Source organism: Salminus brasiliensis, chromosome 10 (genome assembly GCF_030463535.1).
Source record: "Salminus brasiliensis chromosome 10, fSalBra1.hap2, whole genome shotgun sequence".
NCBI lineage: Eukaryota > Metazoa > Chordata > Actinopteri > Characiformes > Bryconidae > Salminus > Salminus brasiliensis.
Genome location: NC_132887.1, coordinates 12,641,408 through 12,658,461, shown reverse-complemented (window position 1 = coordinate 12,658,461; position 17,054 = coordinate 12,641,408). Strand labels below are relative to the sequence as shown.

Here is a 17,054-nt window from a genome sequence, read left to right as displayed (position 1 = left end):
TCGAGCACACACATGGCATTAGCCATGGTGCCAATAGGTTTCTATTCTATTGGCAGTACTTCTCTACAGGGACTACACAAGCTGCATTTGTGCATTTGCATATCGATGTCAGCAATGAGTTACAACTTAAAGTAGCTGAATTCATTCATTAGAAGGTGCCTAAGCCTGAGTTCAGTTCCCCTGCAGAAATTAATCAGACCGGTACGGTTCTTCTAAAATGAATAGCAAATTGCAAAGAGTCCTCGACTGACTGTACCACTGAATTGTATATTGATCATAAATGGAACTGGATATGACTGTCAAAGCTGGGTTTGGTCAACACTGAGAAAAGATTCCCTTTTATACCCTTGGTGCTTTTGTAGACTTGAATTTGAATCTGAGCTTTGGACTTTTTAAGGATTTTTGAAGAGAAAAGAAAAGTTGGAATAAATAGATGTTTATGTGGCCATTGGAGGAGAGAACATTTATGGAGTTAGCTTTTCTAGAAACCTGCAAGAAAACAGTGTGAATGAAAACCTAAAGCCAGTGGAGCAGCATCACCAGAGGAGAGCAGGAGGTTTCTCTCTGTTCTAGTGTGAAACGAGGAATGTAAATTTGAAGTCGTAGTCTGCAAAGCAATAGCCTCTATAGAAAGCACCCCATAGGATAAACCTGATTCCAAAGTGCAGTGATCTATAAATAATCCACTGACTCGTCTTAAATCTCCAAAACCCTCCACGTTTTTCTTTTCACTCAATGATATGCACAGCTACAACAAGCGGCAGATGAGTCGGATCTACCCCAAAGGAGGCCGAGTGGACTCCAGTAATTATATGCCTCAGATCTTCTGGAACGCCGGCTGCCAGATGGTTTCTCTGAACTTTCAAACCCCAGGTAATGTAGACACTGCTGCTGCTGCCTCGGCAGACTGCAACACCCCCTCTATACACACTGCAGTCACTTACACACTAACACTTACATTATTCTGCACAGCACGCAAGAATCCAGCCGTCTGCATCACCTTTGACCATAGTTTGCTTGTAGGACACACTGCTATGTGTGTGGAGAGTTAATGAAGAGGGATCACTGTTCCATTCCCTGTCTATCAAAATAACAATTCTAGTGCTGGTCCTCCTCATTTTTCCCCCTACTTAATCAGCAAAACTACTACAGTGTAGGGTCATCATGATATCACAGATTTGATTCTGATACCCGTTTTTAATTTGAGCCCTTCTCTGTGTTGGTTTCTTATACTCTAAATACCCTAAGTATTGAAATTGCAGTGGTGTTTGTGAATCCGGATTAGAAACAGTTTTAGTCTGGCCTTAGACTGAATGAAGGTCTGAAAAACTGGTCCCAACGACTTGTTAAACTGAAAACAGAAAATAATTCAACATTTTACAGGATATTCATCATATCCTTTTTTTAAATTTAGTCTTTTTGTATCGATACAGAACTTTTCCAGCTTATTCTAATAGCTAACTACAAGAATTAAAAGTAGTTGAGTTTATAAGTCATACAGGTACTGGGGTACAACTAGCATTGAAGCTCTCTGATAACTGTCATATGAACCAAAAAGGATAAGAAACAAGGTAAAAATGTATTAAATGTATGGATCAAAAACATCATTAAAATAAAATGGAACAAAATGTGCAGATGTAATCTAAAAAATAAAATGGGACAAAATATAATAATACTATATATTATATAATATATAATTATATGGATAGTAATAACATTTAAACACTGCAAATAAAGAGATCTTAGCAAGTGACATCCTCTTAAATGTCATATAAATATGAGAGATTACTGTTATAATAAAAATATATCATTTTTTCCTTGTTTAAACAAATTATTCTGATGACCTTGTGATTTCTAAACTTTTAGATTTTATGTTTTATTTAATTTGTTATTATTTTTTAAATGTTATAGAATAGATACTTTATGGAGACTTGAATTTATTATTAATAAAAATATATCCTTTTGCTTTGCCCCATTTTTGTATTTTATTGATGTCAAAATTGGTTAATTAAACCCTAATTAAACATGTATTTCAGTTACAGTATTGCAGTTTACAGTTGTTAAAGCACTTCTCTCTACATCTCACTGACTCTCTGTTTATCTGAAGGCATATTTTTGAATATTGAAAACAAGCTCTCGGCCCAGAAACCTTTGTGTCGTTCCAAGACATCTGGATCAGCCATATTTCAGGTCTGCTCTGATAGCCTGTGCATACCTAAAACTCAGATGAGTATTTGCTCAGCAATCAGTGGTCTGTTTGTACTTCTGCTGTCATCTGAAAGAGAATATGGCAAACACAATTAATGAGTCAGAAAGTGAAAGCTGCTGGCTGCTGGACAATCAGGAGAATGTCACAAATACAAGATCAAACCAAACATCAAGGGTTATTACCTAAAATATATGTACCTGGTGCTCCAAGTCAATGTCCTATATCAGTGTCCTATGTCTTGTCATACCACCTTGCAGACACCGCTACACAAGATTGAAGGAGAGCGCTTGGTTCCGTTTCAAACCAGTATTGAATTGATGGTGGTGAAGGTATGGGAGAATTTTGAATGATGTCCTGTTTGTATTGCTTGCTGTGTATTTGCAGATCTGGCAATGCAGCTGAACCAGGGAAAGTTTGAGTACAATGGATCATGTGGGTAAGCGAACGGTACATCACCATTAAAGGGATATTCAGCAATACGTGTTTTGCAAGGCAATGTTTATATCCCTTAGTCTCATCAGTTACTACAGTAACCAGCACACATAGGTCTCCAAGTGCAGCTCAGCAAGTATTGAGTGCTGGCCTAGCAGCCAAGCTAGCACTACTGTAACTCTTGGTCGTCAAACAAAATCATAAAAAAAGTTTCTTTATTCAGCCCAAAACGAACACCAGCCACATTTGTTTTCCCGCTTTCAGTTAGAGAAAACCAGCAAAACTAATGTACACTATATGTCCAAATGTTTGTGGACACCCCTTCTAATAAAGGCATTCAGCTACTTTAAATTGCACTCTTTGCTGACACAGATGTGCAAATGCATACCTATAGCCTGGGCAGTCCCTGTAGAAAAGTATTGCCTATAAAATAAAGCAGATGAACCATGCCTAATGCCAGCCGTGGGCTAGAGGGGTAAAAAGTCCCCCAGCATTGAGCTGTGGAGCAGACCTTTGGATGAGCTGGGGAGTTTGGGATGTGATGGGGTTGTGATCATCCAACATCCTGACCTCACTAACACACTCTTGTTGCTGAATGCAATAAGATCTTCGCAGCAATGCTCCAAAATTTAGTAGAAAGCCTTCTTCCCTGGATAGTAGAGACACTTACTCCATCAAAAGCAGGATCAACTCCCTTGAAATCATCCTTCATTTCAGAAGAAACAATGACTAGTATCTATCTTGCAAACTTTTAGCATGTTCTCATCATCTGGCGGTGTAATTATCTCGTCTGTAGCGAGTATATAAAGACAACTATCACAGTTTTAAGGTTGTACGAGAAGGTTTAGTAAGTTAGCTGTCTGGCTTTCTTCTGCTTTTGTCAGCAAACGCATGCAAACCTGCAATAACCCACCCCTGGACAGGTCAAATGTTCCTTCTACCCTCAAGATATAGTATACAGCATTTTTTTCCTCCTAATATTTAAACAAGGGAATCCTACTCTAGAGACCACTTCAACACTGCTGTAGGATGCAAGTGGGCACCAAACCTGCAATAACCCACCCCTGGACAGGTCAAATGTTTCTCCTACCCTCAAGATATAGTATACAGCATTTATTTTCTCCTAATATTTAAACAAGGGAATCCTACTCTAGAGACCACTTCAACACTGCTGTAGGATGCAAGTGGGCACTTTTACAGTAGATTTAGTAGTGCTGATTGCAAGTGTCCCTTTAACCTCAAAAAATGACCACCAAGTAATAGCTTGCATTTTAGAGAAAATCATTTACTTTGAAAGATTAATTGCTGTTTTATAGCCTAATATGTAATTTGTGCTAACATTTTCCTGTATGCTTGCGAACTGAGTTCACAGGAAATTACAGATGTAAGTGATTTAAGATCAGAGCTGTATATGAGCCTGATTAATGAAGGTGTATTGCTTCTTGGCTATAAATGTGACATGAACTAAGCTCTCAAACCAAACACTGTAAAGCAGTGAAACACTTTGAAATATAGGTTCTGAAACCCGGTAGAGAATGTGTGGTACGTTTTTAGAGTTAGATCAGACTAGATCATCCAAATGCCCAAAAAGTAAGGTTATATATATATATTATACTATAAATATTAATAGATTGTAATGGATAAATGTAGAAGTCTGTATTTAATTTCACACTCCGTTTCTTTGAAATCTTATTAAAAACTGATGTGAACTGGAGTAAGAGTGTAATATGTATGTTTCTTGTATTGTGGTGTATTTACTCTGGATTATGCGCCAATTACTTGTGAGCGCAGTGGACCTTCTCTCCTTGAAGAGCACATAATCCATAGGACTGCGCCAGTTGATGGTGCTAATTACTTTCATCAAATAACGATGTGCTTTGCACGCTGTGAAGAGAACCGCAATGGTGTGAAAACTCTAAACATATTAATCAACACATTTATCAAGGCAAAGCTGAGCTGTATCCATTAGTGTTATGTTCAGAAGTGTAAATTGAATACGGGACAAGCGGGGCTTAATTAAATGGGTCATTGCTCTAAGGTGACTGAAGATAATGGCTGCGATGATGAACGACTCAGTTGTACTTTAATGCAAATAAGGCAGCGTGCTTTCTGACAGTTTGCGTGTTGTTTTGTTCTGGCAGGTACTTGCTGAAGCCAGATTTCATGCGACGTCCGGACCGCATGTTTGATCCTTTTTCAGAGACTCCTGTGGATGGAGTAATTGCAGCCACTTGCAGTGTCCAGGTCTGTCCACTTGAGATGTCAATTATTGTCTTTTAAGTATTGTCGTTTTATTTGTGGAAGGGCTGTTAAGTAGTTTCTGAACATTTGAAAGCGTGTAGAGAGTTGTGGATAGGGCGGAAGGCTGCCAGCTGAAGCCATTATAGGGTGTTAAATTTATGTGCACAATAGTAGAGATGAGAGAAAGGTCATGGAAGTGGCTGCACTCCACCTCACATGTGAGCTTTTCAGTTCAGATCTACTGCAGACATTCCTTCAAATGCTGAAAACAACATTCCTCTCATGTTCTGTATTTAAGGTGATTTCAGGCCAGTTTCTGTCCGACAAGAAGATCGGCACATATGTGGAGGTGGACATGTATGGGCTGCCCACAGATACCATTCGCAAAGAGTTCCGGACCAGGATGGTGATGAACAATGGACTAAACCCTGTTTACAATGAGGAACCTTTTGTGTTTAGAAAGGTAAGCTTAAGAATTACATCTACTAATTAATACTGATTACTGATAATATTTTTCTATCTGCTTATTTTATCATTATTATTATTATTATTATTATTATTTGCATCACATATAATATGTGGCATTAAACATTAAACAGCTTTATTATAATTGCTCAGTACAAGTGTAAGGCGACAAAATATGGTTTGCTGTCATGCAAAAACCTCATATCTCCAAAACAACAACTTTACAGGAGAACCTTTACTTTCAGTGGAAGTCTATATAAAAATTACAGGTCATTTTTTAACATTTATATTTGTCCATTCATCACAGTGACGATAAATATACGATAAATATCTCCATAGCAGTCCAGCATATGATTCAAATGTAAGTCACTCTTAATAAGCGTGTCAGCCATACAACAAAAATATTAATGTTAATATTGTTTAGCATTTAGAATAAATACTAATAAATGTGAATATAATAAAAGGTATAAAATTTTGAGCTCATCAGAACAACACAGGTTTGGTGCCACATTTCTCCCACGTACTTCCAACCACCGTGTAGATGGTTTGGTTCAACCAGCAGCTCACCTGAATTCATTTAATAAGAACATGATAGATAAAGCAGGTTATTGTAGAATGTCTACAAATAATACTTGGCTTCTGGAGCTGTTTGTAAATGGTCATTGACATACACAAATTAACACAACATTTGTGTTTATTTTAATATTACTAAATATTTTCCTACTAAATAAATGCTTATTTTCCTAAGTATCTAAGATTTATGCAGAGTACTATGTGTAAATTTATATGACTGATTCTGGACTTTGTATCATATGCCTGGCCACTGATTTATCATTTTGGTCATAACACCTTCATAGTCTCATTAGGCTTAATCTAAAGAAAGCTTCAGCAATATAAAAGCAATGTTTGAGGAAAAGCTGCTGTGTGTATTTCCATGCCTCTCTGCTCTCTCCTCATGTCTTTGCTCCACTGCACTGTGGATTTCTGCTTATCACTGAAATTCCTCATGTACACACAGCACACACACACTCACACACAGACACATACACATACAGAGAGAGAGAGAGATAGAGTGAGTGAATAATGCACTTTCTGCCAACCCAAAGGTAATCCTACCGGACCTTGCAGTGCTCAGAATAGCCGTGTATGATGACAACAATAAGCTGATTGGCCAAAGGATTCTCCCCCTGGACGGTCTGCAGGCTGGCTACAGACACATCTCCCTACGAAACGAGGGCAACAAGCCTCTCTCCTTGCCTACCGTCTTCTGCAACATCGTCCTCAAAACATATGTACCAGACGGATTTGGAGGTCAGACATTTTGAACAGGATCTGCCTCACGGATGCCCTTGAGGGGCGTCTTTGTTGTCTTTACACTGCAAGTGTAAACTCCAAGAAAAGACAGTTTACAGAAGCTATTGGCTTGTTGCTAATTATTGTTATAGACCCCCTAAACCCTAAGGACCTGTCAGTGCATCCACATCTTTACTTTCATGCAAGTGCTTAACTTATGCATTTGTGTAATAGTAATTCTTTTGTAATTAATTATAGTTACTTAATATTCCATAGCTGTTATTATAGAGGTCTTTAGAATAACTGAGAAACTGTTGTCTGTAATGTTATTAAGCATTGTGTTAACTGTTAAATTTAGCTATTGTAGATGCCCTGTCTGATCCCAAGAAGTTCTTATCCATCTGTGAAAAGAGAACAGACCAAATGAGAGCCATGGGCATTGAGACGGTGAGCATCTCCATCATTACTGCACCTGACCATTACTGTAAATCAGTGCTGTACTTTCTGATATTTAGATCATAGCTCAATATTATTCACATTCTACAAAGTAAAATGTTCTGAGGTTATATTGGATCTAGACACACAATAAACAAAGGCATACCTTCTGCACTCTTCCTCTAGTTGAGGAAATCAGTGTTTTCTGAGAATATGAATGCAATAATACAGTCACTGCAGTTTGATTTTTGCCCACCTCCACTCTAATCAAGATGAAATTGGTGGGTGAATTTGTGTGGGTGAGAAACTGCCTTGCCTCTGAATATGCACAGCACAGTCTGAGAGTAAATGGTCAGTGACGGTGTTTGTTGGTTTGGTTTGTTGAACTCCAGCATATTGGATCTTATATGAAACCTTAACTGTGAGGGTAAACTTGTCAATGTCAGCTAGTTCTTATGGCAATTTACACTGTTTCTCAGTGTCCCAAATCAGATTTTTCCACCATATCCTGTTTACACTGTGTACACATTTTGAGCTATCTGTTCAATGTGACCAGCATTTGTGGTCCAACATTCGTCTGAACAGTTCAGGCTCATTAAACTGACGAGCAAAAGAGCAATGCTTCATGTGAAGTTTCGGTTTCATCTTCGCCAGCATCACAGGAGCTATCCAGTGTCTGACTGCAGGCCTTATTACAGAGAATCAGTGAGCTTTCGGGCTCGCTGTTAAAAGGGCATGTTATTGGGCCACGGACACTTCTTTGGTTTATGTCCTTGCTTTCTTTAAACCTGACTTGCTTTTTACATTCCTTTGACGCTGCAGCCAAGTCCTCCTCCTGCATTCAAATGGAGCGCTTTCTGCTATATGTGTATATCTTCTAATTCACTCATTTCCTCGCTATCCAGCCACTGAAAACCTCTTACAGCTGCCGTCCATTTTTATTCTCCTCAGCATTTATGACTAATGTTGAGTTGGATTGACGCCGAATTCTTATTTGGTCATTGCGGTTGGTTCTCAAAGAAGGAAACAAGAATAAATCAATCAGAGAAATAATCCAAGAAACTAAACATAAATTGAGTAAAAATCATTTGGCATTTTTTAAGAAGCAGGAGCGCTCTGGTGAACTCACTGTCTGGTAAACCACAGGGCTGCTTGAACTGAATAAAAAGCTGTTGATGCTTCTATGAGGAGAAAATTTCAACAGTTCAACCAACATCTCACTACCACATCACTGCTAAGCCATGAGAACAGATTAGAGTTTAAAACAAAGTCTACCAGACATATGAAGTGAAGATTAGTGGGATGAGGGGTGTGTGTAGGAAGCTGCTAATGTGTAAATCATGAAGGCATGAGCATGTAGTTCCCAGTGAAAGTGGTTCACTTGTCTTTACTGATAATGCAACCCCAGCAGCAGGATGAATTCTAATGTGTCCTGAGACATCTTATCTGCTCAGATCTAACCAAATGCCTCAAGTTCGGTGGACGGTGCTTCACCTTGCCAAAGGACAACATCTCAAAACATTACATTTAGGAAGTATGAAGGTTTTCAAGGCCAAATAGTAGGAAGCAAAATGGCAAGTCAGTGAACTGAGCAACAGTCTGTTGAGCATTTTATCACTGAAAATATTACAACAAAAACTCAGAACGTTGGAGGAACTGAAAATGGCTGCATTACAGGGCGGTCAGGACATGAGCAGAGATGTTAGCCAGCACCTTCTCATGTGTGTGGATCATAGACTTCATGTAGACATTAGTTGCAAATGTTTCATTACACTTTAAAGATGATACTAGTTTCTGCAGTTCAGGTATGATTCCTTGAAATACAGAGAGTTCTCTGACTTTAACCTCATTGCTTCATTTCAGAGCCAATGTGCAGACAAAAAAATAACACTGTCCAATTACTTATGGCACAGTACATTCAAAAGATTCAAATTGGGTTTAAATTTGGACGTGTGTAGACCTTGCAAACACGTCATTCCCGTGTTTGATTTCTTTGGTTGGTTGTGCAGTGGGAGATCGCTGATGTGCCGAATGACAGTTCGAAGGGGAGTAAGAAGGGAAAGGCGAACCAGGTGAAGTCACTGTCACCTCAGAGGAGTTTGGAGACGCGCAGCACGTCATCAGGACAGAATGCCAGTGTTTACTTTAAAAAGGGTATGTGCTCATTGTGCCTGTTTATGCATTCAGATTCATATCTGCAGACTTAAAAAGCATGTTTTGTAGAACTCTTTCATTTTTCCCGTAGTGTCCTGTGGAGTCCGAATATATGCTTCCACGTTTTCTAACTTGACAGTATGATTTTTTTTTTTTCCTTGAACCTTCAGATATGGCCACTGTCATGCCTCAAGTCACTGTCGATGACCTGAAACAGATGAAGGTATAGAGAATTTTCTGTTTTATATGGAGGCAGAGATTTGATTTGACTAGAGCAAAAGGTCCCACTTCATAGTAAATATCTGTAATACATTTACACATTAATAATCCAGGCAGAAATAGTATAACAGCTGGTGATGTATTTGCTGTTGATGAATGGATTACAGGTAGTAGTACAGTTTGTGTAAATCCACATATGTATAAGCGCTGGACTTAACGATGTAACTACAGCTGTAACAGCATATTCTCTTCATCGTTTTCTACTTGTGTAATGAGGAGGGTGATTGTATTTATATGAACTGTCTTTCCTGTTACAGTACGGTGTGTGTGTCTGTGTGTGTGTGTGTGTGTGTGTGTGTGTGATCGGACGAGCTGTAATACTGCAATTTTGTAACCGCTATCACTACATCACTAGTAGTTAAATTATTACATGGATTATATAACTACATAGATACTGGAGACAATCTAACATGCAATCACAACAAATTCTGTTCATATGAGGGTTTGGGTGATATACAATCCAATTATTATTATAATAATTTTGTGTGTGTGTGTATGTGTGTAATTTGGCCTCCGTTAGCTGGAACACCTACTGTACTCTAGCATTTGGCCTCCTCGCTAACGTATCTAAGCCTAGCTAGCTGGCTACGGGTCAAAACACGGGTCAAAACAAAACATGACTCTTACGAGTTTCCAACATCAGTGTTCACTCAGACACTGAAGTTTTTATCATCAACACTTGTCTACTGTCTGTAGTGCAGCGGTTGGTCAGGACAGCAGGTGCACTGAGCTGTATGTACTGTGTGACAGTTTAACGTTTGACAGTTTAACGTTTAACAATTGTGAGACTGATATTTTAATGTTTGTTAAATGATTGATTTCAAATTGTGCAGAATTTTCACTTAATTTGTGAGTTTCAGTTAGTTTGTGATCATTTTTTGGTTTGATGCTGCTCCCCCGGTAATACAGTATTTTGCGCTAATATTTGGAGATGGTTTGACTGTGTTAAAAAATGGATATCACCTAACCCTAGTTTCTATGCATCTTCTATACTGAATTGTGGTGTTTTTGGGGCATTTATTTTAAGCTATTATTTATAATATTTTTGAGTGATGTATTGGACTTTATTTTTTAATAATGCTCCAGGAATATTTAAAACTGGCTAAGAAGCAGGTGAAGGATCTTAACGCACTGAAGAAGAAGCACACAAAGGCGAGTGAAGTCTTTGATTTTCTCGGGTGTGGTAATTTGATTATGGGCACTTTGTTGCTGCGTTTGGTAATTGCCGTTTACAAGATGTAGTGTCGGGAGCGTGAGCCCGTGGGGCAGGAGTACTGAACTCTAATGCAATGATGTTGTTCCTTCGTGTTACAGGCGCACACTGCATTGCAGAGGTCTCATTGCACTCAAATGGACAAGATTGTTTTGCAGCATGAAAAAGAAAAGCGGGTGCTGGAAAAGCAACTCGAAAAAAACTGCAAGAAAGTCAGGTATGATCTATGTGACACACCTCATGAATACTGCCTACACACACACACACACACAAGGGCTGTGAGTCATGGTGAAGTGAAACCTAATCTGGTTATAAAAAACACACTTAGGATAAGAGTACAGAAAAGTGAAAAATGAAGGCCATGGACTCATGATTTTTCAACAGAATGTATTTTTAATCTTGTTTTTTGTGCGGAACAGAACGAATTCTCTTTTTTATTTTTCATACGACCTCAGTGGAAGTAACTGCTGTGAAATGGGGAGAGAAATAGAAATGAAGATGAAGACTATAACCGCAGACCACAAAACAAAGGTGCTGAATTCTGTTTGTTGCTCTGTCTCCAGAGCACTACACTCTCCCTGCTTTGCACAGCACTCAGGGTGTTCAGTACGACAGCAGTGTGACTACAGCCCCCTTTCCCCCTTTTTCGCTACTGTAACAACAGGTTAAAGATGTGGCTGCTGCCCATGCCCACGAGTGGGATGAGATGATGAAGGCCCATAGCACTGAAAGCCAGGAGCTGAGAGATCAGCATGTTCTGCAGCAGTGTGAGCAGCTCCGAAAGCTCATGCTAATGACACAAGAACAGCAGACACAGCAGCTTACACACCTCCACGAACGGTGAGCTCTTCACCTTTAAGCATACAGAGATTTCAGTGTGAGGAACTGAGACTGTGGTGAAGATCAGACAGTGGTGACCCATCAAGGAGGGCTTTTTCTGTAGAATTTCAGCGTGCAGAAAATACTCCTCACTGTCTTTATACTGTACGTTGTGAACATTTATCTAAACATTCAGATCACATTAGTCAATATAATTATGTAATTTTCCATTTTACTAAATCTAATTGACATATAACCCTGCAAGGGACTGGTGCCCTGTCCTGGGTGTTTTCCTGCCTTGTGTCCGGTAATTCCAGGTAAGCTTCAGACCCACGGCCCTGACCAGAAAGAAGCTGGTAAAGATGAATGAATGAGTTAGTTAATAAAATATACTTAATTTACAATTAATTCTTCAGCAATGTACAACTAGGGTAGCTTGTCATCCATTTTACTAGTAGGAATGATTGGTTGAATCTTTTCTAGAATCTTTTTTTCATAAGCTAATACATTAAAAACACCCTTGAAACAATGTAAGGTTAAAGTAAACATAGCAACATCCTAGCAACCACCCATGGCACCATATTAACCAGCTAGCAAAAGCTTTGTTGTCAGACATGGCATACCAACTAGTAATCAAAATGTTACCAGCTGTCTAACAGCCAGCTAGCAGCATCCTAGAAACCACCTGGAAAAGCTTAGCAGCTGCTTAGCTGTTGCAACCGCATGGAACACCATAGCAACCACTTGGAACAGCATTGCAAATGTTTAGCAATCACAGACCCAGGATACATCATAAGCTCAAAGTTTAAAGTATGTTCATTACTGTAGTTCAAAATCTTCAGTAGGTGGCAACGCTGTGATAAAGAGTAGCTATTATTGAAAACCCAATTGTCTCTTTTTTTGTAAATAAAAGGGTTTGATGCAGTATATAAATACCTTTCATTCCACAGGCCATACACTCAACATTGAGAAACATATTCAATATATTCAACCTAGCCTGGCCTACTGTTTGAAAGGACACAATTTAGGGCACACAGTCTAAACATTTACATATGCTATTCATTTACATATATTAGTCCTAAAGGCACAACAGGTCAGAAAATGGTTATGGAAATATGAATTATAACTTTTGGTTCATAAAACCAAAAATCATCATGAGTGGACTTAATTTATTGCATATAACAGCGATGGTGCAAATGAATCGAAATCAGCTGTGTAGCACAATGTGTATGTAAGGCATTTTCTTGAATAAGGATCAGTATAGTTACATATTTGAGATGGCATCAAACTGCCTGTGTATTGTATCTGTCACAGATTCACAGAGAACTGTCAGTTTTTCTCATCACACAGTAACATAAAGTGCTCTCAAGATTTGGACATCTTTGTTGCCTGAGCTGCAGTTGCCACACTGAAACCTGGCATGAATCTGTGACTCATTAACAGTTTTTTATTAACAGGCTTTTCTAATGAAATGTATGGTAGTTTAGGCTTGTGGCTGAAGCTTCAGTATATAAAATAGAGAAATTTAAACTTACAAAGAATTCAGATCATATTCAAATCATTTGGGCCAGCCATATTGGAACCTTTATAACCTTAATATCAGCCACTGTTATTAGCAAGCTGATACATTAATCAGGCTCTCAACCAAACATGTAACTGCACTCTTAAATATAATGTGTTAATTAATAATTCATTATTTGTTCACTTTCAGTCTGAAAAACTACTACAAACAGATGTCAGTAGAACACGCTGTCCTAAGCTGCCTGTTTAAAAAAAACACACATTGACTCTAACTAGACTCTCAACTGTAGTTTTTTGTTTGTTTGTTTATCTGTTGTTGTTTTTGACTTTGTACCTGTGTTTCGTTGTTTCTTTCTGTCTCAGGAAACCGTCAGTGTTTCGCATTCTCATGGTTTAAAGATTGTATTCCAATAGCATCATCAAAGTGTGTCACATAAGCTGGATCCCAAGACATTCATGGATATTAAACCTTCCACTGCCAGTTTTAGCATCTGTACATAGATAATAACTAATAGTGTGGATGTATGTCATGTAGGATGTAGCTTTGTGTTGCTTCATTTATTCACAAACTCGGCGATGGCCTTATGCCTCCCTACTGTGCCAAATAATAGCCTCAGGTCAGGGTCTTTACTGTGGGATTCTTCTCTGGCTGTGCTGTCTGTGCTTGTTTTATGACAAAACAAGCATGCCTTCCGGATCTTGGTTTGATATTCCCTTTCCAGAGTCCTACATCATTCTTTGTTCATTAAATATATAAATATGCTTCATTCGACATTGAAATTCATAGTTGATCGTCTCAAGTGGTTGCCATAAGTTATAATATCATGGTATATTTTATTTTCTGAAACCCCCTTTTGCTCTCTCATCGCAGGCTACCATATGTCTTCTAGAGACAGGCTATAAACATTATCCATAAACTTAGCAACTAATGTTAATAGGAATTGAATATCCTAAGGCAAGTTGATATTGCATCCATTTCAGATATTACTCCTGATTTAATAAATAGTCCTGTCTGTTTGCTCGTTTGTGCTTTTTTCCAGACAGAGTAAAGAGATGAGAGCCAACCAAGCAAAGTCTTCAATGGAGAACGGCAAAGCCATCAGCCAGGACAAAAGCATCAAAAACAAGGCAGAGCGAGAACGGTAATGGCTCCATTACGGAAAAAGCAGCCACAACAAAGTTTATCTGTGGTAAATTCATCTGTTTTCCTGGGTTAAGTACATGAGTGCCATAAACAAGTGAGCACAAATGGCCATAAATGGGTTAGCACAAATGTACTCTGTACTGATGTAGAGTAATAGTGTGGAGCCAGAGTCCAGTGTGACTCTGTTCTTCTTTCTCTTCTTTTCTGTTTTTTTTTATTTTTTTCTCTGCTTGTCTCACAGGAGGGTTCGAGAACTGAACAGCAACAACACCAGAAAATTTCTCACAGAAAGAAAGAGGGTATAGAGCTCTAATCCTGTGAAGTAAATGTTCAAGGCTATTTCTTGCTTGGCCCTAATTATGTGAAATAATGTTCATGACGTTGATTGACAGCTTGCCATGAGCCAGTCTAAAGAGATTGAACAGCTTCAGACAGCCCAGCATGAACAACTGGAGAAGCTGGATAAATATATCGCAGAGGTAGAGCAGATCTGTTCTTCTGATGCAGAATTAAAGTATCACTTTCAGCTAAATATTATCATTATCCGCTCTCTGGGATTAGCGTCTATCTCATTTGTTTTGTTATTTGCTTTCATTTTTTTTTTTTTTTAACGTAGCTGTTGAAATCGCACCATTCAGAATCACAGCATCAAGGTAGGAGCTTGCATTCACTAATCAATTTTACAGTGCCTCTCCTTGCGCCTCATGATTCTTTCATTTCTCTCTATGAAAATGCAATGAATCACGCCTACAAAGTGTTTCTCCATGCTCAGACTTTCCCAGACTGCTGGAGCGATTGAGCTGATCTGTGGAAGAGTACTGTTCTGGTCACTGAATCACTATTAGAGCATGGTGGCACCCACAGTGGTCATTGGATCAGGAGTGGAAAATACTTGAATAATTGTAATTTATTGCTAAAGCAATTCTTTTGGTAGATTTATTACAGGAAATTTACTTTTTACTCTACATTTTCATTTTGGCCTCTCCAAAAAAACAGGAGATTTTTCCTCCTGCCTGTGAGTCAAGTCCCTCACATTTTATTTATTTATTTATTTATTTATTTATTTATTTATTTACTTTGGTCAAATGTTTCCCTTTTTCCTGCGATTTTGGTACTGCCTATTAACCCACCCATATGTAGCTCCCCCTCTAGCACAAGCAATGCCCCTGACACTAGGAGGGTAAAAATCTCCTCCAATACATACAAAGCCAGCTGCCGCCTCTTTTTGAACTGCCACTGATGCGGCATCGCCAGGCTGCATCACACTCTGCAGAGTAATGAAGGGAGAGAGCGCCATCTACCCACCCCGTAAGAGTGCGGCCAATTTTGCTCTCTGGGACTGCGGCTGCCGATGGCAGGCAGCATGACCTGGGATTCTTCAGATCATAAGGGCTGCGCCTTTGTCCACAGGACCACCCCACTTAAATCAATTTTTGTCTTGGATATTCTATGCAGGCCATCAAGAATGTGCACAAAGAATTGAGAGTTGTGCTCCTTTGATGTATGTATAGATGCATATCTAAGATCTTCTTTTGAAAGTCGACTACAGGGCGCATGCTATTAATTTGGCAACAGCATAAGCAAGACCCAAGGGAAAACCTAATTGTATCCTACTTTGAAGCCAAGAGTTATTACTTTTGTTGTGAAAGTACCACTTCAGTGCAATTATGCAATTACATATTAAATTACGTAGTTAGTTTAGTAATGAATTGCATTTACATTTGATTTACATTCTGCGTTGACTGCTTCGCGTCTGCACGTCTGGGCTGTTTCCAACATCAGAAAAATGTACAGAATCCATTTTTGTTCTGCAAATCAAGACAGTCTGCAGCACTTTCATCCTATTTAAATGATTATAAAATGCCTCCTCTTATGAACACAATTAAACTAATCAAATCTGTACTTCTGACAGAATTCCGCTGCTTGTTTTAATGGGTGATAAATAATTACTAGTAATAACGGCAACCTCTTCGAATGAATTCTTCACATCTCCTCCTCTCCTGATTCTAGTTTGAATTACTTTCCATGCATTGAAACTGTTTGTCTTCTTAATGTAAAGAAAAGATGACCAAAACTTATGAGTGGAAAAAGCACTATGGTTTATGATGTGCACACTGTATCTGTCCATGGTGTTCTTTTCCAGGAGAACGTGATTCAGCGCATGAAGGAGAAGCAGGACTGATCCGCATTGGTGCCCTAAACTCCTTGACCACTTGAGACAGCACACTTAAACAAGTACACACAGCTGCATAAATGCCTTAGAAGTGTAATTTATATACATGTTTATATTCTGTTACTTCAGTACTAAACTAAATATACCATGAAGATGGGCATTGCTTTTATATAAACCCCTTTTTATGAAGTTGTTTATAAAATGTTTTTATATAGAAGATTTTATTTCATGCACCACTGTATTACAGTATGACCTATACACTGTACACTAAATTGAGTTTGTTCTGTTGTTTTATTAGAAGTAAACACTGTATTTTAGACACACACTCAGGGCAAAAAGTCTTGTAGAACAGAAGACCAAGTTGTTGAGTGGGAGCACTTGTTTGATGATAATTTGATTATAACTTTTTTCATTATAACTTTATAATTAAAGTTAAACATCAAATATTAATATGTAAATAGTTTGGGGAACACTGATGCATGCAGTCCAGACAGTAAGCTATAAAAAATGAATAAATAAATAAAGACAAATTAATACATGGAAATGCTAAGCAATCAGTCAGTGCAGCAGATGAGCGATCAACTTGCTGACAACCTATAGTTGTATGAGTAAATGATCCTAAGCAGATGTGTTCTCAATTGCAAGTGTGTTTAATTAAAACATCCAAAGTTCACAA

The 17,054-nt window shown here is 38.4% G+C and overlaps 1 protein-coding gene across 7 annotated transcripts in view; it reads left to right on the top strand.

The window, feature by feature from the left end:
- The window catches only part of plcb4a (phospholipase C, beta 4a), a 40,191-nt gene extending 23,137 nt beyond the window's left edge, over positions 1-17,054 (top strand). For 5 of the 7 annotated variants that reach the window (XM_072689258.1, XM_072689261.1, XM_072689257.1 and 2 more), the window contains exons 22-38: positions 749-873; positions 2,594-2,645; positions 4,783-4,885; positions 5,181-5,345; positions 6,454-6,658; positions 6,999-7,087; positions 9,085-9,229; positions 9,400-9,452; positions 10,595-10,660; positions 10,823-10,938; positions 11,177-11,252; positions 11,386-11,561; positions 14,102-14,203; positions 14,447-14,504; positions 14,598-14,684; positions 14,822-14,858; positions 16,349-17,054. In XM_072689258.1, the coding sequence (XP_072545359.1) occupies positions 749-873; positions 2,594-2,645; positions 4,783-4,885; positions 5,181-5,345; positions 6,454-6,658; positions 6,999-7,087; positions 9,085-9,229; positions 9,400-9,452; positions 10,595-10,660; positions 10,823-10,938; positions 11,177-11,252; positions 11,386-11,561; positions 14,102-14,203; positions 14,447-14,504; positions 14,598-14,684; positions 14,822-14,858; positions 16,349-16,422 (1,729 nt within the window). In that variant the 3' untranslated portion in view covers positions 16,423-17,054. Of the gene's footprint in view, positions 1-748; positions 874-2,593; positions 2,646-4,782; positions 4,886-5,180; positions 5,346-6,453; positions 6,659-6,998; positions 7,088-9,084; positions 9,230-9,399; positions 9,453-10,594; positions 10,661-10,822; positions 10,939-11,176; positions 11,253-11,385; positions 11,562-14,101; positions 14,252-14,446; positions 14,505-14,597; positions 14,685-14,821; positions 14,859-16,348 lie in introns of those variants that run through there. The other 2 variants (XM_072689262.1, XM_072689263.1) reach the window with 2 other exon arrangements.